The sequence below is a fragment of the Acanthamoeba castellanii genome (genome assembly GCF_000313135.1).
Source record: "Acanthamoeba castellanii str. Neff unplaced genomic scaffold scf7180000084603, whole genome shotgun sequence".
In the NCBI taxonomy this organism is placed as follows: Eukaryota; Discosea; order Longamoebia; family Acanthamoebidae; genus Acanthamoeba; species Acanthamoeba castellanii.
The window spans coordinates 1,135,999-1,159,047 of NW_004457654.1; the positions used below are offsets into that span (position 1 = coordinate 1,135,999).

The 23,049-nt window shown below is 57.6% G+C and overlaps 11 protein-coding genes across 11 annotated transcripts; 7 read left to right on the plus strand and 4 right to left on the minus strand.

The window, feature by feature from the left end:
- Positions 1-110: 110 nt before the first annotated feature.
- On the minus strand, positions 111-478 carry ACA1_072040 (uncharacterized protein; the record flags this gene model as incomplete). Its single annotated transcript, XM_004353058.1, has 2 exons — positions 111-271; positions 340-478. The coding sequence occupies 2 exons, from the start codon at positions 476-478 to the stop codon at positions 111-113; spliced, it is 300 nt and encodes a 99-aa protein (XP_004353110.1).
- Positions 479-1,045: 567 nt separating this feature from the next.
- Positions 1,046-2,528, plus strand: ACA1_072050 (uncharacterized protein; the record flags this gene model as incomplete). Its single annotated transcript, XM_004353059.1, has 4 exons — positions 1,046-1,826; positions 1,897-2,166; positions 2,248-2,338; positions 2,462-2,528. 4 exons carry the CDS (start codon positions 1,046-1,048, stop codon positions 2,526-2,528), a joined length of 1,209 nt encoding a protein of 402 aa, XP_004353111.1.
- A 311-nt stretch (positions 2,529-2,839) lies between these two features.
- On the plus strand, positions 2,840-4,135 carry ACA1_072060 (uncharacterized protein; the record flags this gene model as incomplete). Its single annotated transcript, XM_004353060.1, has 1 exon — positions 2,840-4,135. One exon carries the CDS (start codon positions 2,840-2,842, stop codon positions 4,133-4,135), a length of 1,296 nt encoding a protein of 431 aa, XP_004353112.1.
- A 187-nt stretch (positions 4,136-4,322) lies between these two features.
- ACA1_072070 (uncharacterized protein) lies at positions 4,323-4,795 on the plus strand (the record flags this gene model as incomplete). The annotated part of the gene is made up of 2 exons (XM_004353061.1): positions 4,323-4,514; positions 4,610-4,795. The coding sequence occupies 2 exons, from the start codon at positions 4,323-4,325 to the stop codon at positions 4,793-4,795; spliced, it is 378 nt and encodes a 125-aa protein (XP_004353113.1).
- Positions 4,796-4,932: 137 nt separating this feature from the next.
- ACA1_072080 (ubiquitin domain containing protein) lies at positions 4,933-7,816 on the minus strand (the record flags this gene model as incomplete). The annotated part of the gene is made up of 14 exons (XM_004353062.1): positions 4,933-5,074; positions 5,181-5,308; positions 5,331-5,370; positions 5,468-5,584; positions 5,654-5,867; positions 5,943-6,065; positions 6,157-6,231; positions 6,311-6,462; positions 6,535-6,719; positions 6,824-7,008; positions 7,106-7,182; positions 7,253-7,401; positions 7,484-7,658; positions 7,725-7,816. The coding sequence occupies 14 exons, from the start codon at positions 7,814-7,816 to the stop codon at positions 4,933-4,935; spliced, it is 1,854 nt and encodes a 617-aa protein (XP_004353114.1).
- Positions 7,817-8,000: 184 nt separating this feature from the next.
- ACA1_072090 (Eukaryotic translation initiation factor 3 subunit) lies at positions 8,001-9,238 on the minus strand (the record flags this gene model as incomplete). The annotated part of the gene is made up of 5 exons (XM_004353063.1): positions 8,001-8,022; positions 8,107-8,184; positions 8,304-8,466; positions 8,561-8,644; positions 8,785-9,238. The coding sequence occupies 5 exons, from the start codon at positions 9,236-9,238 to the stop codon at positions 8,001-8,003; spliced, it is 801 nt and encodes a 266-aa protein (XP_004353115.1).
- A 322-nt stretch (positions 9,239-9,560) lies between these two features.
- On the plus strand, positions 9,561-10,710 carry ACA1_072100 (ARP2/3 complex 34 kDa subunit; the record flags this gene model as incomplete). Its single annotated transcript, XM_004353064.1, has 4 exons — positions 9,561-9,628; positions 9,743-9,993; positions 10,056-10,400; positions 10,481-10,710. 4 exons carry the CDS (start codon positions 9,561-9,563, stop codon positions 10,708-10,710), a joined length of 894 nt encoding a protein of 297 aa, XP_004353116.1.
- Positions 10,711-11,124: 414 nt separating this feature from the next.
- ACA1_072110 (MYND finger domain containing protein) lies at positions 11,125-14,320 on the plus strand (the record flags this gene model as incomplete). Its single annotated transcript, XM_004353065.1, has 12 exons — positions 11,125-11,335; positions 11,478-11,775; positions 11,924-12,120; positions 12,219-12,319; positions 12,403-12,526; positions 12,652-12,824; positions 12,914-13,117; positions 13,211-13,306; positions 13,406-13,697; positions 13,799-13,921; positions 14,026-14,138; positions 14,243-14,320. The coding sequence occupies 12 exons, from the start codon at positions 11,125-11,127 to the stop codon at positions 14,318-14,320; spliced, it is 2,010 nt and encodes a 669-aa protein (XP_004353117.1).
- A 437-nt stretch (positions 14,321-14,757) lies between these two features.
- Positions 14,758-15,085, plus strand: ACA1_072120 (uncharacterized protein; the record flags this gene model as incomplete). The annotated part of the gene is made up of 2 exons (XM_004353066.1): positions 14,758-14,942; positions 15,034-15,085. 2 exons carry the CDS (start codon positions 14,758-14,760, stop codon positions 15,083-15,085), a joined length of 237 nt encoding a protein of 78 aa, XP_004353118.1.
- Positions 15,086-16,367: 1,282 nt separating this feature from the next.
- ACA1_072130 (uncharacterized protein) lies at positions 16,368-22,070 on the plus strand (the record flags this gene model as incomplete). The annotated part of the gene is made up of 22 exons (XM_004353067.1): positions 16,368-16,521; positions 16,598-16,692; positions 16,801-17,246; positions 17,423-17,532; positions 17,608-17,748; positions 17,833-17,969; positions 18,074-18,130; positions 18,238-18,330; positions 18,425-18,725; positions 18,824-18,914; positions 18,988-19,066; positions 19,161-19,295; positions 19,369-19,509; positions 19,645-19,720; positions 19,811-20,109; positions 20,377-20,534; positions 20,642-20,774; positions 20,819-20,912; positions 20,994-21,204; positions 21,277-21,378; positions 21,486-21,590; positions 21,680-22,070. The coding sequence occupies 22 exons, from the start codon at positions 16,368-16,370 to the stop codon at positions 22,068-22,070; spliced, it is 3,549 nt and encodes a 1,182-aa protein (XP_004353119.1).
- A 107-nt stretch (positions 22,071-22,177) lies between these two features.
- On the minus strand, positions 22,178-22,896 carry ACA1_072140 (Ras family protein rasG, putative; the record flags this gene model as incomplete). The annotated part of the gene is made up of 2 exons (XM_004353068.1): positions 22,178-22,547; positions 22,679-22,896. The coding sequence occupies 2 exons, from the start codon at positions 22,894-22,896 to the stop codon at positions 22,178-22,180; spliced, it is 588 nt and encodes a 195-aa protein (XP_004353120.1).
- Between the last annotated feature and the right edge of the window lie 153 nt (positions 22,897-23,049).

Sequence of the window (23,049 nt, forward strand, 5' to 3'; positions counted from 1 at the left end):
CAACAAGTTCGTGACTCTTCCAGGCAGCGTCCCCTTCGAGCTTCCGTAATGATCATCTTTTTTGTACATTTCCCATACATACATCCACGCATCAGCCCAACCTTTGGGGATTAGGATGAGGGCAGCTTGGAGGTGAAGGTGTGATGGAGGACCCGGAGGTAGAGGTGCTCGGGCAGCACCAGCTTGGCGCGAAGGCAGAACTCAAAGTCGCGCGCGATGAACGCCACACACTGCTCCACCAGCGAAGTGGCCTGCTTGGGGCCATCAAACCCTGCGCGGGAAAGAGGAGGTTATTTCATATAAATGAACAAAAGAAAAAGGGGGGGCGGCATGAGGTACCTCCTCCGAAGTTGAACGTGGGCGCGGCAAGCACTGAACTCGAAGCCGAAAACCAGTCGGTGGAGGACTTGGGCAGCGAGGGTGCAAGGTCCGGCGGCAGCCACTTGCGCATGGCATCCTCAGCCGTACACGCCCACATGGTCGGCACGTCAACCAACCTTGGTGTTTCGCTTCTTCGCCTCTTTGTGGAATTTTTTGAAGAAGTACGAAAAAATGGCTTTATAGCCTGAAGCAAAAGGCTAGGGCGCTGCCCGGAATCGAACCGGGGCCTCCTGCACCCGAAGCAGGAATTTTACCACTTAACTACAGCGCCCAGCGTTAGCATCGGAGTTTGCGCAGTATTGAAACAACATTATCATCTTCATGTATGCTCTCTCAACCTGTTGGGCGAATACTGTTCGCACCTAGGCACCGCGTTCGCCAAGGTATTGCCTCTTCGTCCGTATCGCGTGCAATCACAACAGGCCCGACAACAGCGGCGTGCCACTGAGTCAGACGGTATGCCGCAGAGATTCCATGCGACATTCGCGACCATCAGAAGGACAGGTCTGCGACTGTCCTGGAGATACGGTGATCAGGAGAGCCTTCCGACGGACGCCGAGGCCTGTCTACAAGTCTGAGACGAGCCCGGCCCAGAGCAGAGCCCGCTCTTCACTTGAACAGAGCGCCACAGCAACATCACATCACACACGACACGGAACGGAAGATGAAGAGTCTGCACCTGAAGAAGCTGGCGGGGGTGGGCGAGAAGATGCGAACCTGGGGCAAGTCGTCGGACAGCGACCACGGCGGCCACCACCATTCCTCACATCACCACCACCATTCCCACTCCCAGCCCCCGCCCCACCAGCACCATCCACCTCCCCCTCTGCCGCCTCGCGCGACTTCTCCGCCGCCGCCCGACGAGTTTACTCTGGGCAGCTGCGCCGATGAGGGTCTTGATATCGATGCCTTGGCCGACCAGCCCGCGCTGCTCGGCAGCCCACCGCCATCGTCAAGCTCGTCGTCGAGCGACGTCGATCCGTGGGAACCGCCCACATCCACCCCCGACGCTACCACAACGACAGTGGGCAGCAGTGGGCACGAAGAAGCTACGAACCTGCTCGACGACACACCACTGCTGCCCGAGCTCCCGCCCCTCCCGCGGCCAAGCACCAGCAAGCGGAGGAGCAGCGTACCCCACATCCTGAGCCGACGTAGCCGCGAGGCGGAGCGCTCATCGCCGCCTACAACGGCTCCCGACCTCCTGCTACTCGACATCAACGGCGGCGGCCACCAGCAGCATCAGCAGGGCACGGGCCATGGGGCGGTGATGACTTCCGTGGGGTCGGCGACGTCGGGCGAGAAGGGCCAGCGGCTCGAGGAGAAGATCAAGGAGCTCAAGTTGAAGGACCTGGCGCTGAGGGAGGACCGAAACAAGGAGAGGGAGAGGCGGAAGGAGGCCGAACACCAGCTCAAGGCCGCCCAAAAGGAGCGCTACATACAAGGTACACGCACCCTGCGAGCACGCACAAGTCAAGGCTTCTTCCTACTCACCGCACATGGTGTGGCGCGTAGGGTTGAAGGTGAAGTACCTGGAGACGAAGCTGGAGAAGGTCGGGGGCAACAAGTCTGATATGGAGAAGCGAGTGAGGAAGGAGAGCCAGGCCAATGCGTCGCTGCAGAAGGAGGTCGACGTGCTGCGCTCCAAGCTGGCTGAGCGCGAGCGCGCCCTGGCGGAGAGGGACGACGGGCTGGGTAGGCTCAAGCGGCAGTACACCCGCCTCAAGAACGGGGGAAGCGACGACTGCTCGCTAGAGGAGCTCGAAGAGCTGGAGAAGGTGCTCGGTACGTACTTTGTTCCCTCACACGTGTGCTGGTAGTTCGCTACTTGCAAACCTTCACCTGACGTTCAACTTGATCGTGCAGACAAGAGTAGGAATACAGTAGTCGAGCGGATCAAGCAGAAGGTGAAGGAGGAAGTAGAGGACAAGTCCAAGTGCCTGATATGCTTCGACAGGTTTGGCTTTACTCTTGACACGTCCTCACGCAAGAGATGGTGAGTAACCCTCTTACTTCTGCCCAGGACGAGAGGAATCATCTTCGTACCATGTGGGCATAAGGTGTGCTGTACGCAGTGCAGCAATCAGGTGAAGAACTGCCCCATCTGCCGAGCCAACATCGAGATCAAGCAGAAGGTGTTCGAGTAGTGGCGACCGCTCTTCTTGTTCTCATTTTCCTTTCCTTTTCTTCACTTTTCTGTACATTTCTTCCAGAGTTTTTCTTTCGCCAAATGGAATAGGGTACCCTTTGGGCGTTTCCTGTCTTTTGGTAAGCCAACCCATTGTTAGTCCTTGTTTGGGCCAATGCACACCACCTAATCTGTCCTACACCACCAGTTCAAAGTGGAAGAGGAGTACAATTGAAAAAGAGACATTACATCGAGGGAAGAAAGATTGACAGAGGGTCTTATTGCAAATCTGTGACCTTCAGCTCTGAACAAGCAACAAACAGAGAAAAGATGGAACCATCAGCTCAAGACGCGAAGGGGCGTCGGAGAAGTACGGGAGGAATATTACGGCGACCGCCGGAGGACAACATCGAACAGGAGGCGGTGCTGACCGAGACCAGAGCTAAGGCACAGAGCAAGTTCCAGAGCCGCCCCGACCAGCGGCTCGACAAGACGGCCAGGAGTAAGAAGAAGAAAGCCAGTAAAGGGGTTAAGTCCATCTGCGAGAACCTGCTGGGCAACTTTCGCAAGAAGAACAGCAGCAGCAGTGGCAGCAGCACCACCGTGACGACCGTCAACCCCATCAAGCTGCGCAGCTCGAGCGACGCCGACGCCCTCCGGCCGGGGGGAGCAGCCGACTATGCGCAGACGCGGCGCGACTCGCAGCTCTCCAGCATACTCACGTCGTCGGGCCCATCGTCCACCTCGACGCCCACCCTCTCACCCCCGGTCGCCGGGTCGCTCCCCTCACGGTCCGCCTCCACCTCGTCCGTCGCCTCCCCCACCATCAGCCAGGCCGACGATGCCGCCCATGTCGCCATGCCACGTCGGGCTACCGCCTTTGCTCCGCGGGCGGTCGTGATCAGCGCGCAGGCGACAGAGGGCGGGGAGAGGGAGATGACGCTCGAGGAGGAGGCCTATCTGATGGCGATGATGGAGGGCGACGCAACCGGCGTGGCGCGCGCGCGGCGCAACACGGTGATCACGAAGCGCGAGCCGGGCGCGGTGGAGGAGGGCCGGCGGCGCCACCAGCGGCGCGACTTCAAGGTGACGCACGTCGAGTTCCCCGATGAAGGCAGCTACGGCCGCGGCTTCCACGAGGACGTGGACCTGACGTTCGTGGCCAAGGGTGACGCGCTCAAGGACTACGTGTGGGGCGCGGGCGGCGCAAGTGCGCTGGACAGCAGCGAAGAAGAAGGAGGAGGAGAAGAGGAACAAGAAGAAGGAGGTGAAGAGGGAGAAGAGGGAGATGGTAAGGAGGAGGAGGAGGAGGATGCAAGCTTAGAAGAGTTAGAGGGTAGCGACTCGATCGAGACGGAAGCGGAGGAGGAAGAGGAGACACCACCAGATGATCTTGTAGCATCGGAAGATGGAGAGGAGGAAGAAGAAGATGAAAAAGATGAAGGAGAAGTGGAGGAGAGCAAAGAGAAGCAAAAGCAGCAGGAAGGCCAGGGAGCAGCGCGGGGGAAGCGGAAGAGGAGGGTGACCGGCGATGAGAGTGGCACGAGCGCGGAGACGAGAACGGAGCTCAAGGAGCGGGTGATGGCCGAAAACGAAACGGAAGAAGCAACAGGCCTGATGCAGTAGTAGGAAGAGATGTAGATGTAGAAGAAGCTCCGTGCAGCTTCACCTTGTACAGTGTTGAGAAAGAAATGAAATCAAAAGAAAAGTGGTTGGTGACCGTTGGTTGCTCTGCTCTGCGCAGTGTAGCGCCACCAAAGAGAACCACTCACTCTCGAAGCCTGCAACTTCATCTTTGAAGAGACACCACAAGATGGCAGAGACGGATCCAAGCAGCAAGTCGACAGCAGATTTGGTCAAGAGGCAGACCGAGCTCGCCGTTCGGTTGGGCAAGCTCGGGAAGGAGGTGACGAAATGCTCCACCGAACTGGAGGCCATCACCAAGGAACTCGAACAGCGCGTGGCGAACGACAGCGAGCTCGATGAGCAGGCCGCCGAAGCGCCCGTACTCTCTCGTCTCCTCGCTATTCCATCTTTATCTTCATTTATAAAGGATTATTTATTTATGATTGATTTATTTGGTATATTTATTTATGTCAGGCGGCAAGCGCTGCCACGGAGGAGAAGAAGGCGGCAGCTGGAGCCAAGGACAAGGACAAGAGGGACCTGGCCTACTACACCAGCACCAAGACCACCAACACCCAGCTGCGAGAAGCCGCCAACAAGGAGCGACAGGAGAAAATCAACAAGCCGCGTCCCGCCGTACGCGAGTTCAAGCACTGGTGAGCTCAGGCAAACCACCAACAGGCCGCTGGCGCCGTTCATTGTGTAGTCAACGATTGGACAGACAAGCAGACACAGAAGAGGGTTTCGTCTTCGTCTTGAAGTGTAGCGTTCGTGGCTTCTTCTCGGCATCGTCTTGTTCAGAGGTCGCGGCGACAGTAGGGGCAGGTGGGCGAGCGGGCCGTCCACTCGTCGAGGCACGGAGGATGGAAGGCATGGCCACACGCGAGCGTCTTCACCTCCTCCGTCGCCTTGATGTCGCAGATGCAGATGCAGCAGAACCTGCGCTCGCGTACGCAGGAATGTAGCCTCATCAGCGACACACACCACACGTACATCAATCGCACACGCACACGCATGCGGGGGGGGGGCGCAGCATAACACATACATCTCGAAGGGTTTTCTCGGCACCGCCGAATCCTCGCATTCTTGGATGCGCTTGGTGTGGATGAGCAGGCGCAGCCACTCGACGGTGCCGGCCTTGTCCTCGGAGAAGCGATGGTAGGCGTTGTCGGCCTTCGCCCACTCACCGCCGCACCTGCTCCCGGTTGTTTGTGCTCAGATGCAGCCACACCATACTGCGGAGGCACACCACGCACACGCACCATCGCACGCGCGACACAACACGACACGCACAGCACACACAACACACAAATCGAGAATGGCGGCAAGTACTGGAGAGGCGGCTGTCCAGCCCGGGCTCCCTTCTTGATGCCGCTCCACTTCCACCAGCAGTTGTTGAACGCGCACGTCGCCGGCTCCACGTACGACCCACAAGAGGGGCAGTGGCACCTGCGGCGCGACGACGGACATCACCGTGAGGCCAGCGGCATCACACGCAGCCTGACGCACGAGACGTACGTGTGGGCGTCGAGCAGGAGGTCGAAGGTGCCGTGGTGCTTGTTGATGATCACAGACCGGTCGAAGGCCTCGCACTCGCGGTTGGTGCACACGCCCTCCACGCTCAGCCCCGGCATCGCTACGCGCCACTGCGGGGCTTTCGAGGACCACTGCCGCCGCTCCAACGCGTTTGTGTTGGACATGTCGACGAACAAGCTGCCCGCCGTCAGCCCCCCTTCACCGGTGAAGGCCACCCAGACGAACGTGTCAGCTCACTTGTCCCCCGGTGCGTGCCGTGCCGGTGGCGTACCTCCTCGCAGCCGAAGCACAAGTTGGAGGGTGGACTCGCGGTCGATGGCATAGTCGCCGAGACAGGTGCCGTCTTCGAGCTGCTTCCCGGCAAACAGCAGGCGCTGCTGGTCAGCAGGAATACCTGACAGTGCCAGCTCGAGTGTGAGTTTGTTTGTCTTCCGGGAAGCGAAGAGCTTGGGAGCGCCTCGTGGTTGAGGGTCAGGACACAGTACCCTCCTTGGCTTCGACTAGCACCTTGACCTCTGTGATGGGATGAGCTGGACCCGCCTCAAGCGTGATCGTTTTGCCTTCATCATCGCACACGCACACGCATACGCACAGCGGCTGAGTCGGTGAGGAACATTCAAGGAGCGGCAACGAGCTTACCGGTCAGAGTCTTGCAGAAGATCTGGAACCACACGCCGGGCCTGGGCACGAGGCTAATCCACGTTCCCTGCTCCAGTGCGTACTCGGCCCAGGTCTTGCTCTCATCCAGCAACTCCCCGCCCAAGGCCACCCGGTAAGACCGCGACAGAACGCTGCCGAGGGACGCCAGCACTCTCATTAGTCATTCGCTCACGTAATGCGGTGAGATGGTGATGGTGGCGTACACAGCGCTGACGGTGGCGTTGGGGTCCACCCCCACCACTTTCACAACAGAGCACTTGGGTGCGGTCAGCACGAGAATCAGCGGGTTGGGTGGTAGGGGTCCTTTGGACGGAGGCTCCTTGACCGCGAGGTTCCAGATGAGGCTGCTGCCGTCATCGACGCTGAAATCGGCCAGCGTCCTTGCCTCCTGTTGTGTGATGGCGGGTGTCACGTATCAGCAATGGTGTGTCAACGATGGCAACCGATACAGCTGATTCAAGGGGGGTTGATGAGGCCCATGAAGTAGTAGACCTTGGCCTTCTCATCGCGGTCGGTCTCGTCGCCGGTGACTCCCAGCACGGTGCCCAGGAAGCAGAGCCGAATGTTGTCGCGGGGAACTCCGGTGCTGGTCACGATGCACGTCTTGATGTTGTGGATGGTGGTGTTCCGCTTTACCGCCAGCGTAATGGTCGCGGGCTTGCCCGACCGTGCGAACCCTGCGCCCCCCCCACCAAAGCATGGTCACCGTTTCGACAGTTCAGTTTGCTGGGCACTACAGTGATGAAACGTTGCACGAGGCGATAGAGACAGTACCCGACGGAGTGATGATGGTGATGTCGATCATGTCGGGCTTGCGCTGGAGGTGGAGCGTAATCTTGCTAGGCATGCCCCTGCAAGCAGAAGATGATCGCTGTCGGACAAGTTGCTACGCTGGCAGGCGCCTTTGGTGGTGGGGGGTACCGAAGTGGCTTGTTCGAGAAAGAGCCTTCGGGTATGACGACGCCGCTGTCGGTGCGCAGCTCCCTGCCCGCCGTCCTCAACCCCGCACCCCGACCCAGGGCCGCAAAAATCTCGTAGGAGGAAAAGCCACACGCCAGCCACACCTTGACCTGCAATCGATTGGGGATGAGGAGCTGGTGAGTCACTCACGCCACATAGTGCAGCGCACGACCTCTGAGGTGGTGCGGGCACCGGTTCCTGGCGCACTTCTTGGCCTTCGTCGTCCGTCTGGGTGCTGATGACCGAGGCTTCGATGGGTGAGCGGACGAACCAGGGCTCGTTGGTGATGAGGTAGTAGTCGAGGGGCCTGTCCGTCTCGGACGTTACGTCGATGCCGCCCACGCCCATCTGCTTGGCCAGCTCCTGCCTGCTCCCCCCAACACACAATTACAGGCTGCAAAAGTGATAGGCTTGGGTTGGAGAGGGGGGGTACTTGAGGCTTCGAATGTCGGGACAAGGGAGGGAGACGCCCACAGCACGGCCCTCGTTCACCCACGCCACCTGCACAACTTGTTGCTGCTCCATTGCCTGCACCACGTGTTAAGTGTTGGTCGGTTGGTTGCTTATTTTTGTTCGACTCCCGCCTCGCCTTCACGAGTACCAATGGATTGTTTTTAGTATTTTTTGTAATTGAAAAAGAAAACAAAGAAGAAGCCGGGAGTGTGGGGGTCTTCTCTTCGCTCTTTGACGACGTTTGAAGGACCCGAGCTTAGAAACCGGGACCAGAAGGCCTGCACGCGAAGAGCAACAATGGTCAGAGTGGATCGGACTGAGGGGAATGGAGAGGAGGAGGGAGGGTGGGTGGGGTTGCGTACTTGGCCCACTCGACGGCGAGCACCAGGTGATCATAACCAAAACCGTTGAGAGCCTCGATGGCCTTGGCACCATCCTCCCTGCAAGCGGCAAGAAACAAACACAAAGGCAATCAGCGGCGAAACACAGACAAGTAAGCAGCAGCCAGTTGATTGGTGCAGTGCTGCAAGAGAGCAAAGATAGGGTTCGCAAAGCGTACCTGTAAACGAAGGTGACGAAGGCGAAGCCTCGGGAGAGACCGCTGTGCCTGTCCTTGGCCAGGAAGACGCGCTGGATGGGGCCGAACCTCCTGCAGAGCTCCCTGAGGTCGTCCTCGCGGGTGTCCTCCGACAAGTTTGTCACTCGCACCGTTGTGGAGTCGTCTGTGGCAAGTTGAGGGTGTAAGAAGGGGTGACACCCTGTGGAGAGGCAACCAATGGCAGAGCTGAAACAAAAGATGGAGGGGGCGAGGCGTACCTCTGCTTTGGGCGCCAGGAGCGCCGCCGGGACCACCCCGCAGCGAGCGCGGTACGTACACGTTGCTCGGCGTATCAGCCGCAGCTATTAACGAATGAAGATGCATTTAGTCATGTGCGAGATTAAATTAGCCAATTGCTGTCTCGGCAGCGACAATCAATGGATAAAGAAGGCTGATTATACTAAAATTGGCAGAAAAATGTGCAAAATCGGAGGGGCGGTACCTTCGGACCCGCCGGGAGTGGCAGCCTTGGCGGTGATAGTGTCCCAGCTGTCAGCGCCAAGACGCTGAGCGCGGGTCTTCCAAGTCTCCTTGATGCCGGCCTCGGCCATCTCGGACGCCTTGAGCGCTTCCTCTTCCTTGTCCTTCTTCTTCTTGCCGGGGGTCTCGATGTTGATCTTATCGTTGGAGAGGAGTGTGATACCCTGTTCGCCCGGGCGGCAGTCGCCGAACTTCTTCAACTTCTTCCTCTCCTGGACCCGCTTGTTAATGCGAGTCACCTTCTTGTAGAGCTTGTAGTTCTTGGTCGTCTTGACGGTCTTGCCCTCGGAATTGGTCGAGTACTCGATCACGGTCTTCAGCCGCACGCCGTGCTCATCGGGCTGCGTCTCGAAGACCTTGGTTCCCGTCATGTCGGTCTCCGCCTCCTCGATATCACCCCAGTCTTGCTTATCCATCTTCGCGCTGTGTAGAATTAATCTATGACTGCCTGTACGCCTTTCTACCGGAAGTGATTCACAATTCCTCTGCTTATCTGCACACGATCTGTGAAGAAGAGCTGCGAGATGGGATGATTCTCTGCGTGCGGCTGAGAATTAACAAAGATTGAGGGAAGAAACGAAGAAAATCTGGTGCTACGGAAGAAAATATTGAAGAAATGAGTTTCTCAGCGGCTATTGGGGCGCGGCCCGTGTCCCTTCGCAAAGGAACCGCACCCCCAAAGCACACACCCCCAACTTTTTTCCCTTCGAAAGAAAACAACAGCGAGTGATCATCAAGATGATTCTTCTGGAGACCCACAACTGCATCCTGGTCGACCTCATTCGGCAGAGGTTCGAAGCCTCACAGTACGTGCTCCTACCTCCGGCTACCCCCCCCCCGGCCTTGACCCACTTGCCTCAGCAATATGCTCCTCAGTGTCCGAATCGTTGGACTCACTCACTACATGCGTTACACTAAAGGAACAAGGACAGGAAGGAGTCGGTGGATATCACCATCGCCGACTTTGACGGCGTGATGTACCACCTGACCAACAAGTCTGAGTCGCGGAACGTCCTGACGGTGTCCATCTCGTGGAGCGCCATTCACGACATCACTCCCCTTGGCATGGTCGAGCGCATGAAGGTCATCTACGGTGCCATGGTCGTGCCCCCTGAGCCCTCGTACGATTTCTCCGTTCAGTTCGATCTTGAGAACCCTTCCCTCAACATTGGTACCTTACCCTCATTGCCCCCCCCCCCTCACTTTGCGCATTCTAACGCTGCGCTTCAACAGAGGAGGTGATCAAAAAGGTGTCGCTGTTGAAGCGCAACATTCTTGCGGTGCCGTTCCTCAACGTCGCCGAGGGCAAGACCAAGAACTTGGTGGTCATCAACTACCGCTCCAACGAGGCCATGTACATCAAGCCCGAGGCCGACTCCGTGACCGTGATCTTTTCCATCAACTTCAAGGATCAGGGTGATATCGTGCTGGGTAAGGTGTTCCTCCAGGAGTTCCAGGACTGCAGGAGGAGCATGAGCGGCGCCCCGGCCGTGTCCTTCACTCAGAGGGAGAGGCCTCTTGAGCTCAGGGACGTGCAGGGCGTCTACGAGGGCGCTGACCAGGGCTTCGTATCTTTCGGTACGAGTGCGGTGAGTTCTTGCGCGTTTGAGGTCTGGGTGAGTGGCGCCTCTACTAACGATTCGTTACCTCCCGCGCAGTGCTGTTCAAGAACCACTTGGACCCGGTGAGGAGGGAGAAGTCCATAGACATGATCCAGATGTTCCGTGACTACCTGCACTACCACATCAAGTGCTCGAAGGCTTACATGCACACCAGGATGAGGCTGAGAGTCGAAACCCTCCTCCAGGTGCTCAACCGGGCCAAGGTCAAGAACGCCAACCAAGAGGAGAAGAAGACTGCCACTGGCAGGACCTTCAAGCGCGACTAAGACCTCTCTAGTCACAGTTGTTGTATCCTCACCGCCAATACAGTGTACCTGTAGTACGTTTGTGGCAGTCGTGTCAGCGGCGTGTGTGTCCTCTGTAACAAACTGGGAGAGTGACTATGACCTCAAGAGCACTCAACGAACCTGGCGGTGCATCTGAGTAGATGACCGCTGGGCGTAGCCAAAGGGGTCCGTGATCGACGAGTTCTCAGGAAGACGCCGTTGCGGTGCCCTTCGCCCGCAAGGCTGCCGCTCTCTTTCGCTGGGAAGGTGGGGTGTAATTTCCCGGATCGGACACAAAGAAAAACTTCGATTAATCGCATCGGGGGAGCGTCAATCATCGCTCGACAGCGAAATTGGAAGAGAGAAAGAGAGTGAAGAGCGCAAGGACCGGAGGGACCTTGAGGAGGACACAAGATGAGTACAAGCGGGAAAGGGAAAACTCTCCTCTTCGAACATCTGCCCTACATTCGCTTTGGGGGCAGCATCCAGGGCGTGCTGTTCCTCGTATTCGCGAATGGAGAGGCCTACTTCTACCCTCTCAACGACAAGACGAAGGGCGATTCGCCCAACTCAGCGAAAATGATCACCCTTGAGCAGTCAGGCCGCAAATTCGTCAGACAAGCTGGTAATTTGCTTCAGTCCCGCAACTATCCAGTGCCACACCACTCGGAGGGAGCGTTTTGGACCGTCGGCAGCTGCGCATTAATGCCATTTACTGATTATCCCCCCTCCCTCTCTACCCCTCCATTCGCTCTGTGATTTGGCAGACGCGCGCTCAGATGCCTCGAAGCCGGCCAGAGGGAACGACAAGTACTTCGTGTACGATGTGGCGCTCAATCTGAGCCCCGAGTTCAAGGTCTTCACCTTTGCCTTCCCTCACGGCAAGGGCAGCGCCGCATCTTCTTCTTCCTCCTCCTCTGGTGGTAAAGGCGCCGGAAAGGCGGGAGGGCGAGGAGCCAGCAGCGATCTGGCGAGGCAACCGCCCAGAAAGATCCTTCTCAGCCCCAACAAGCGCCTTCTCCTGATGCACGGCGCGCTGCACAAGGGACAGAACAGCCTCCTCGTGTACGTGCCGCCTTGCCCGCTCTCCTTCTGCTTCTGCACCTCTTCTGCGTGTCTATCCACCACAGCCGACTTGATACCTCTCGCGGCCCTGCCTTCTCTCTTCTGCCTACTCATTCATGCATTTATGGTGCCCATGGTGGTCATGCAGTTACCAGATCATGGAGGACACTCCGCCGTACTTTCGTCTCATCTTTTACGATATGAGCTTCACCTTCCTCGACGCCTGCTTTTCGCCCGACTCGAAGAGTCTGGTCACCATCCCCAGCCGCTACCCGTGCTTCATCTTCCTCCTCAACCTCAACTTTGTTCTGGGCAGAGTGCGGAACCAGCACGCCAGCAGCTCTGGTACATCATGACACCCATTCAACCACCCGTTTTGTGCTCGAGCGCCGTTGCGTGGGTGGTGCCCTGGCAGGGACTCACCTCCTCCCTTCGAAATGCAGCTGCCGCACAGGCTAGAGCCACGACCGAGGCCACCCAAGGAAATGGCACCATCGACATTGCCTCATCGTTCGCTTTTGACGCAGCTGCCGAGAGCGATACGGTGCGCACACTATGAGCGCTCATGACGTGCCTTTTGCCGCATTAGGCTGACGGGAGCATCTCGTTTTTTCTTTCTTCACACAGGTAACCATGAAGAAGATCTCCTTCGACCCCCGCGTTGTGGGGCCGCTGGCCATTATCGGCCCGGCCACCGGCGCTTTTGACCAACCGTTGAAGATGGCGCACATCAGCTCATCCAACAACATTCGTTCGACTACGCCAGCGCCCCCCGCTGCTCCAGGTTAGCCCACTCCCCACTAGTGCTGTGCGCGTTTCTTACTGGAGACGTTACACTCGTGGTGATTGACACACCACGTATGCACGAACGTTTAGGAGCTGCACCGGTCAACCCGAAGCCATTCCATTTCGTGACATGGAACGACGAAGGCACGGGCGAGTATTGCCTGTGGACCATCATCGCCAATCGCAAGGAGAAGGAGACCATCCAGTTCGAGTGGTATCCACGGTTGCTTTACCCAAAGATCCGAGACAGCGCGTGGTTGGAGGTGCGCAATCATCCGCTCTTCGTTCTTGCGCCGCTGACTGTTGCGATTACGCTTGCGCACCAGCTCACCGTGCTTTGGCGCACCTTCAGGACTCGCACACGCCCAAGAACTTTATTCTGGATATCCAGTTTTCGACCAAGGAAGGCGGCAAGCTACTGATTCTCTTACGAAGGGAGAACTACGGCAAGCCCTCTCTCAACGGCATCGGCATTCAGATGGTCAAGTTGTCTTCCAAGCGGCCCATGGGCGAGGAACCAGCCGACAAGCTCACGAAGAAGATCTGCTGGTACCAGGTATGACATCGACATCGACATCGCAATCGCGCGCACTCTTTTCCTAGATCCTGTGCTGGCTCGCCTTCTAACCTCCCGAGTACTCCGTTCCAGTGCACCGAGTCGCTAGACCGAAAGGACGTGTTGGCTCTGAAGTGGACAAACACGCTCTTATTGGGAAACAACAACTCTGGCGCCATCGTGATTGAGGTACCTACCTTCTTTCTGCACTCTTTCGCGATTGCGCCAGCTGTCGGCTCTCGGAGAGGCTGACGAGTCTATGCCTTTTTTTTTTTTAATGTGTCGCAGGGCAAGGGTCTGTTCGAGCTGGTCGACTACTACTTTGCATCTTCCTTCCAGACCTTGTATGACGAGTTTGTGCATAACGTGTGCAACTTCATCCAAGTCGGGCGCTACCACCGATTCTGGACCGATGTGGACGGCAAGCTGAACGTGATGGTCGTCACGCCACAGCAGACCTCCATTCATCCAGAGTGGCGAGAGCTGTTTGACCAGTCCTCCCAGGCCATCCAGCAGCAGTTCCTCAACATGCGACATCTCGGCAGGCGCATCGGCTACTTCATCACCGATATCCGAAAAGGTAAAAAGCCTCTTTGTCTTCGTGTAGCTCGCTGTCGGTCGGGTGTTGTGTGTCTTTTTCGAGCGGCCTGGTGTGTTTGCTGAACGTTCTTGTCTATACAGAGGACACCGGTGACGACTTGGAGAAGATCCATGCTAGAGAGCGCGGTACCAAGGGCAAGGCTATCGTAGACAAGCCTGGCACCACGGGCAACGGAGAAGAAGCAGCCTCCTCTTCCGGTAGCGGTTCGTTCCTACGGACATCTCTCTCTCCCTCTTTGCCTTTCAAGCCGTGGAGTCTCTGATTGTCATTTCGTTTCGCTTTGCGCATGTCGTCCGTGCCACCACAGGTAACATCGACGCGTTCTTCGGCATGCATCTGTACCGCTGCTGGAACTGCAAGCGAACGCTGCTCAAACCTCTTCAGTGCTCGCGCTGCCAGTCCGTTGTCTACTGCAGCCGCGTACGCACCAACCACCGTTGTTCATTCTCGCTCTGCGTTTCCGAGTAGCATCTTGGCCTGCAACTCACTCCGTGCCTATGTTGCATCTCTCTTTTTGGAAACAGACCTGCCAGCGAGATGACTGGGCGAAGCACAAGGTCGCGTGCGACCAGACTTGTCCCACCTACAAAGTCGTCAAGTGATTAAAAACAAACTTTCCTCTCTCGACCATCTTCCTCGGCCTCCTCCTCGCTAATTATTGTCCTCTTATTTATTCTTTTCTTCTTTCAGTCGCCCGCGCCATCACGCGCCAGTGGTGCGAGTGGGATCTCAGGCTGCCAAGCTTCTGCCACGCAAGAACTGAAGTACGCCCATCCATCCATCCCACCCCACCCTGACCCGCGGCTGGGATCAGCGGGATCGGGCAGGATCAAGCCTATCTTGTGCGGCGGAATGACCAAAAAAAAAGGCCAAAACAGTTGTTCGTCACTCTTGCAACAACTCCGCACTGTGGTACACTAACTCCCTCGGGAGAGCGAGACTAACGCTGGAGCGAGCGATACCTCTCTGCTTGCTTGCATGCTGTGTTTCGACACCACGTCAAGGTCAACTTTTGCGTTCTGCTACAACACACTCGCTCATGGAGTGGCTCCGAGAGCTCCAGCGCCCGAGGAACCAGAGGACAGTGGGCGTCGTCTTCGCGGTCGCACTGCTCTGCCTGCTCTCGACGCCCTATCTGTTCCTCGAGCCCCTCATCCCAACCAACCACACCAACGACTGGAGCCGACGGGACACGTACCCGCAACAACTCCGACTCTCCTTCGGGTACCACACCACTTCGCTCTAACTCACCTCATGCTCGTCTTATTTTCATATATGTCGCTCCAAACCGACCTGGGGAACGGCTGGGACTCAGAGAGATGGAGACGCATCTTGACCTTCGCTACTCCCGTCAACGGGACGGCTGAGGTGGCCTTTGGGACGACTAGTGGCCGCTACCAACATACCGCCCGCGCAGACACTGCTTTCTTTGATGAGGAAAACGAGTGTGGCTTCCAGTACATCCACTTGGCCACTCCAGGTACACAAGACCAACCACCATCACTTAGCAAGGGGTCATCAACTATCTGCGTCATACAGGGTCTGAAGGAGGGTTTCACCTACTACTACATGGCCAGGCTCAACAACTACACGTCGCCCGAGTACTTGTTCTTGCTGCCCGCAGGTTTGATGAAGTTTGTCGTGTTTGGTGACCTAGGGTTTGTGGGTGGAGGCATGAGTGACTGAATCCGCCAAGAAGAGGTCACACACTCTTCCATCCTCCATCTCCTCCCTCTGCACTGTCCTGTGGGTGTTGGTGTGGGTGGGTGGGGTCGGTGAAGCATCATGTCCGATGCTATGCATCCATCCACACCATAATTGCAGATGAACACACCAGAGATCCTGGACAAGCCACTCTCTCTGTGCTGAGACAATGTCGGCCTTGTGATTGTCAATGTGGTCCATGGTGAGGGCAGTGACATGGACCAGGCCCACTTCCCAGCTGTACCACAAGTTCCATTCTTCTTGGCCACTCCTGGCATATGGCTGAAGGCATGCAACACAGGTGCAAGCGAGCACAGAATGAGTGAAAAGAGGATTGTGAGGTGAGGTACAAGGAAGGCATACTGATGAAGTATGGGGTACGTGCATCAAGCCATCACTACATCACCAGCATCAAGTTGATTTCTTAATGGAGCTGGAGCTCACTTCACTTGTCATTGTTCCAGTTGATATGTGCATAAGTTCACACCAACACTCATATGACAGGTTGTGGCTGGTGGTGAAGGGGCAAGTGCTGGCCCACCACTACAACGACCTCAAGGCTCCCTTCCAAGTGATCTCAGGCAGTGGTGGCTGTCCATTGGTGGCTGGCTTCTGTTTTGACCCAACCTTTGGCGCAAGAGGTAGAGGCATCACCATAAATTGACTGCCTAGATCATCATGGTGGTGACCAAATGGTTACCATTCCCTGCTACTTGGGAGCATATCCTCACCGGTGGCTTCGTGGTCGACTCCGTCACCATCGTTCCGGCCACGGCCCACAAAATGAGAATTTCTCTGGTATTTTCTTTTTGAATTATGTTTTTCATTTTACTTTTGTGTTCGATTGAAAACCTTTTCGTGTTGCGCGAGGCCAGAGGAAGGTTGGACTCGGATCGTCAGGGTGAAGTGGTGCTTGCAAGTCGTTGAGCTCGTCTGACGGCACCTATGCAGAAGAGCAGCAACCAACGGGGCGATGCCAATTTCGAATTGCAACGTGTCTTTGCATCGGCATGGAACAAGAGATTAACGCCCGCCCAATGGGGTAGAGCGATCAAGGACCATTTTGGACCTCGTGCCGCCACATCTCCTCTCCTCTGCGGTTCGCTGCCAGCCCCCTACCCATTTACCTGCATGATTATTCACTCCCACTCTTATCTTTTTTCTTTGTGATTTAGATTTTCTGCTGCAGCAAGCGCGCGTGGGTCCCTCTCCATCGCCCTTGCTCCTCTCCTACATCCGACACTCCCTGAGCGTTGGTCTTGTCGCCAAGGTACCATCAGCACCTAATCTCTCAGCCTCCACACGCGTGCAGTGGTGTGTCATGGACACCAACGGGCCTGCGCGCAGCTGCTGAGGTCGTTGTGTGCCGCGCCCACAGGCCCATTTCTTCAACAGCCTCTGCGATGTGGCCTCGCCCGCGGCCCCGGGCCAGTTCTCGGCCTTCCTGCAGCTCGTGGCCGAGTTCGCGCCGCTGATGATCTCCCACGAGGAGCGGGAGGAGCTGCGACGGAGCATCGCCAAGGAGCAGCAGAGCAGGCACAAGCGAAAGAGAGCGCTCTCGAAAAGCTACGACGACGAAGGCATGATGGATCTCGAGGGCAGCAGCCAGGGAACGGAACCACACCAGGCCGAGCAGGGCGGAGACCACAGCAAAAAGGCCAGGACCGCCGCTGCGGCCGCCGCCGAGCTCGAGTTCGGCGAGGAGCAGATGAAGGAAGGTGGCTCCACGACGACCGATGGCATCTCCTTCATCGCACGGATATTCTTGCGACTAGCCGAGATGCTCGTCTCTGCCGTGGCCTACCTATCTTCCAGCTCGGCGGGGTACCGCAGCCTCTCAGTCTTGTGTTCGAATGCTCGTGCGCCGTGTGTGTTGTGTGTGGTGTGGTGTGTGGTGTGTGTGTGGTATTTAGTAAAGTTGGCCAACTTACGCACAACTCTTTCGCGACGCTGCTGGTCAGTTCTGCTGACAGTGAACAGCAACTGAGCGCAGCCCACAGGCAAGGAGGGTCTTGCAACAATCTCGAGGTGTCTGTGAACACGCTGGTCGCCTTGCTCACCCACCACAAGTGCCTCGCGTTTTTGCTACTCGCCCGACACGAACATCCCGGTGCGCTTGGCTCTCTCACTCTCGTCGTAACTCGATATTTTCTATAATCTGACCACGTGATGATCGTGTTCGCAGACCTGTGGAGCTCGTTTTGCTCGAAGTGTGAGGATCTATTTAAAAGCGGCAGCGGAGAGCTGGTCAACCAAGCCACGTCGACGTCGCTCACGCCTCATCCGCACAAGCACATTCTCAAGCCTCTCTGGCGCGCTCTGCAAGGTACCTTGCAATTATGATTACGCGTACTGAGATATCACTAGTCGGTGTTTGAATTGCTCACACACGACGCACACGCACACGCAGGGCTGCTGAGCACGGAGTGGTGTAGGCTGTACTGTCGCGGTTGGCTGAAGCACAACCTGTTCACCAACGTCGCCCGACACAACTCGAACGCCTACAACCGACCATGGATTGCAATCGCCCTCGTCGTGAAGGAGGAGGTGCGCCACATCCCCCCCCCCTCTCGCATGGCCTTGGCTTCGCATCGCGTACTGACCTTTATCCACGAAACTCTGCAACAGCAAACGTCGGTTCTCCACCGCAGTCTCCTCGAGTCTGCGGAGAGGATGCGGAGCCTAAGGGGCTGCCGAGGGCTCGGATGGTATGCGTTCGTGTGCGAGGTACGAGCCATTACCCGACTCAGGCCATATTGGGCCGCGGCTGACTTGCGCGTCCTGTGTGGTGTTGTTGTTGACTTTTCTGCCGCAGCTTTGGTCTGCGGCCCTGCGCTTCTATAACTCCAAGCGCACTGCCGTCCACTCTCGCGAGTGGTACATCGCCAGAAACTACCTGCTCGTGAAGGTTCTCATCCATTTTCTTTCATCGATGTCGCTATCAACCACGAAGCCTGATGGTCGCTTCCTTTCCTCCTCCTCCTCCTCCTCCTCCAACAAAGGTGCCGCTGCTCATGCAACAGTGGACGGACATGAACGAAACGGAGCAGACCTTCGCGCAGATTCCACAGCTGTCGCACTTCAACCCGGTCGAACTGTCGCTCATCCACCTCTCCCACTTTCCCACGCTGGTGTCGCCCGGCGTGACCACCGGCACCAAGGCTCGCTCGTCGTCGGTCAGCAGCCCGCCTCTCACACCCACACAGGCGCTGGTGTCGCCCAGCAGCTCCACGCTCTCCACGTCGCACCCCGTCCTGACCGGCGCTTCACCGGCGGCCGCTTCTGCCGATGCGCTCTCTAATGGTAGTCGGCTTTCTTTCTTTTTTCTTCTTTTCTATGCCGCGCGTGTTGCGTGCGGTGTGAGTGTCTCCAACTCATCGCCCGTTGCTTGGACAATGCAGCCGCCCATTCGATCATGCTGGGCGAGCTTGCGAGCGCGTGTTTGCACCGCGGCCTGGTGTCCAGGGACAAGCTCGAGACTTTCCTGCCCGGGTACGTCCACCACTTCTTACTTCATGCACCGGTGCTCTGCTCTGCTCTGCTCACGGCCCGGTCTCGATTGCAGGCTAACCATCGACGGCGTCTCCACGGACCTGTACTCGGTCGAGGCCATGCTCGCCGGCACTCCGCCCCAGAAGAAGGAGGTACCGCTGGCCTTTCACCTTCTGGTGTGCTCACGTTTCGTTAGCTGACCACGCACCACGCAACTCAAACACATGTGGCGACCCACCCAACCAGGACGTCGATCAGCTGTTTGGGTTCCTGCGCAATAAGGAGCTGGGCGAGGACGTGGTCAAGAAGGCGCTGGAGGTCGTCGGTAATCTCCACCAGCACCTTCAAGCGCAGGAGCACCTTGTGCAAGCCGTCCTGTCGGTACGCGGGTCCCTTACTATGACTTAAGCGCATTCTCTTCTCGTCTGACTGCCCAACGGCACAACGTTGACAGGCGTCGGATCCGTTCGCGTCGCCGATGGCTGTGAAGGAGGAAGAGGGGCCCATCGCTCCAGCCACGCTCGCTCAGCTCTTTGCCACGCTCTGTTCCGATTACGTGTTGGACGCCTTGTTTCTCCACGCCACGCTACCTCAGGTAAGCCGTTGGACCACAGCGCCGTCGCCAACTCGTTTGTCAGCTGTACAACTCACTGTTGTTCGTCGTGTGTGTGTTGTGTGTTGTGTGTCGTGTGTGTGTGTGTGTGTGTCGTGTGTGTGTCGTGTGTTTCAGTTGGCCAGTAATGTCGCCGTGCACTGTGCCAGATGGGGAGACGGCGTGTTGACACAAGTCGAGGAGATATCTCCAGGTACCGCTACGCCTGCGCGCATGCATGCATTCTCTCCGTCCACTGACCTCCCAAGCGCTGTTGACACCTTTCTCTCCGTCGACCATGTAGAGACGAGATCGGAAGCCGCTTCGCTCTTCCCCTCAGCGTTCACGCTTCTCGTGGCGATACTGGAGAAGCTCGAGGTCAAGTCCTGCGCCAGCAACCAGGAGGCGTTCCAGCGTACGGACGGGTTCATGTACCTGCTGAGCGAAGAGAAGCGCCAGCGAGGCGAACTCAAGGAGGAGCCAAGTGGCAGCCACGGCTCCCCCGACGGCAGCAAGGAGAAGCACGACAAGGCCTCGCTCTTGACCTGGTACAACTCCTACATGTTCTCCAAATTCGACCTCAGCACGCCGGCCAAGGCACAGGTACGCCTCGCACGCCTCGCACCCTTGGTCATTGACAATATAACTTTGATCACACACACACACACACACACAACACACAGGCGGGCGATACGTTACTCAAGGCGCTCTTTGTCACGCCCCCTGGGCCTGCAATCAAGGATGTCATTGAGAAGTTGACTCCCTGGGAGAGCCTGGGTATCGCCACAACCATCATTCCTTCATCCAACCAACGCACATTGCGGTTTCTAACACGCACATGCAGAGCTCTTGCCCTATGTCATACAGCAGCTCTACCTGGGCTGCGTGCACAAGAAGTTCTCCCTCGCGGCTTGCTGCGCGCACTACAAGACGGCCCTGGACGTCATCCCCTTCATTCACATCCCGCTCTACCTGTGGCTCGCCACCGAGCTCCTCGTCACCATCCAACATACCACCATCAGCACTGGGTACAGTCGTCATGCACGAGACGCGACACACGCACGCACGCGTGCGCCACACACACACACACAACACCACTCACCGTGTGTCGTTTTGGTTTCATTTTGCTGTGCAGTGGAAGCCCTCCGTCGTATCAAGTGTCCGTGCCCCTCCTGGTCCTCTCGACCCTCGCCGAGCAGCATCCCCTCAGCGCCAAGGCACGTTCTAAACATCGGGCTTCGGCCCCTCCCCCCAAAAGCGGCGCCGTGGTTAACGCGTTGCTGTTGTTGTTATGTTGCTGCTGCTGCTGCAGATGGTGACCGCGATCGGAGTGAGCCTGAAGAAGGCCCTCGAAACTGCAGGCGACAACCCACAATCGGAGAAGCTCAAGACAATGCTGCAGTCCGGTACAGCTTCGCACTCGTGTATGCGCGCGCAAGTGGCGCCAGCCAGCAGCACTAACCAACCAAACATCGTCATCATCACAGTGGTCACGACCAAATATACGCACACGACGCCGCTCAATGCGCAGTTGCAGAAGGACTTCCTCGCGGCGCTGCCGGAGACGATGCCCTCGACCTCCTTCACGCACTTCTCCTTCATTCTGAGCCGCGTCGGCAAGCGGGAGTTCTGCGACCACATGTTCCGCTGCATCATCCACAGCCTCCACGGCGGGATGGGCAGCCGACACGCGCTCAGGTACAGTTTCTCTGCGCGTCTCCCACACACACGCGTGCCATTGCGTGTTCTTCTCACGGGGCGCGCATACAGGGCTGCGGAAATGAGCGCGTGCTTGGTCGCGCTGTGTGGCGGCAAGGACCTCGTCGCCACGCTCTTCTCACAGTACCTTCCGCTCTGCCATTTTGGCCAAAAGTACCCCGTCCCCGTCCAGCGTGTGTCGTGTCGTGTATGTCGTGTGTTGCGTGTCGTGTGTCGTATTGCCGTACGGGGCTTACGTGGGTGGTTGGAACCGCGCGCAGGACGCAGTTCTATGGTCAGCTGGTGGCCTACATGTCGGTACTGTCGGCCGCTCTCACGGGCATGCACCTCGTGCCGCTCAGCCCACCCGGCCAGGCCAAGCCACCGTACGCCGCCTCCCCTCGTCGCGGCGCTGCGTGAAGCTCCGACCCGATTCCCTAACGCCGCGGTGGTTGGTGCGGTGTGCGTGCTGTAGGGTGGAGCTGGCCCTCTTGGGCGTGTTTGACTACATCACGACGCAGCTCGAGCTCATGGTCGAACACCCGTCGTCGACGCTGGCCTTCACGCTCACCTTCCTCTCGCTGGCGACCGCCATCCCGTCCATCTTCCGCTTCGCGCCCGCCCTGCGCCTGGCCACCGCCCTCGCGAAGCTGGGGGCCTACCAGCTCCTCTTCTGCATCTTCTTCACCCCCGCCTCGCCGTCGAAGACTGCCATGATGGCGATGGCGAGCGGCGAAGATGAACTCCTCCCGATCGCCAGCAGCGACAGCGCCGCCATCAGCAGCAGCCGACGAATGCTCGACGTGGCCAAGGCCGTCATCGCCCACAAGGCCTTTGGCGATGCCAAGGAACTCCTCTTCGAGTGAGATCATCAGCATCACGCTACATCATCTGGCCAGCCAGGCGCGTTGAAATGTAACCGAAACGGAAACGAAAGTTTTGGACATGTCAAACGAAACGAAACGATAATACATCAGAACAGCGGGCAGATCCGCCTGGTGGACTTGCCCACCGCGGGGCGGCTGCTACTGCGCCGTTGTCGGATGTCGCGGACGAGGTCGAAGAAGCTCGCTTCGACGTTGGTGCCCAGCTTGGCCGAGGCCTCGTAGAACTGAGCGTGGAAGTTGGTGGCCAGCTCCTTGCCCTCGGCGACGGTCACCTCCCGTCGGGCCTCACCGAGGTCGCACTTGTTGCCCACTATGACCATGGGCACTTCGTCCTCTTGCTGGACCTGGAGCACCTTGTCGCACAGTGTCCTGAGCTCCTCCCACGTTTGTCGCGACGTGATGTCGTACACGCACACGAAGCCTTCTCCGCTTCGCATGTACTGGTCTTTCATCGCACTGTTGCAGTTCCAGTTGCGAAGCCCGCACAAGCAATTGTCATATCCTCACACGGGTGTATGTTGATGATGTATCATCAATAAAAAAAAAGATATAAAGACTATTATAGGAACATATTCTTGGTGACACACCTCAGTTCTTCCATGCCGGCGGTATCCAAGATCTCGAGCATGCAGGCGTGGTTGTCGATGGCGACTTGCTTGCGGTAGAGCTCCTCGATCGTGGGCTCGTAGTCTTCAGAAAACAGATTGTACAGCAGCTGTTGCGAGAGAGCTGACTTGCCCACGCCCCCCGTCCCCAGCACCACCAGCCTGAACACCGCGTCCGACTGCTCCGACCTGCGTGCCATGTTCGCCCTGCTTCTTTGCTGATGGGTGTCGTTGCCTTGGGTCCCTTTCTTCTCTTTTCTGAAGCCCATTGCATTGCAACCCCCCTTTTCTGTGTTATTTTCTCATTTTCTTCTTCTTCTACGATGAAGAGACAACCCAGCGTTGATGTGGAC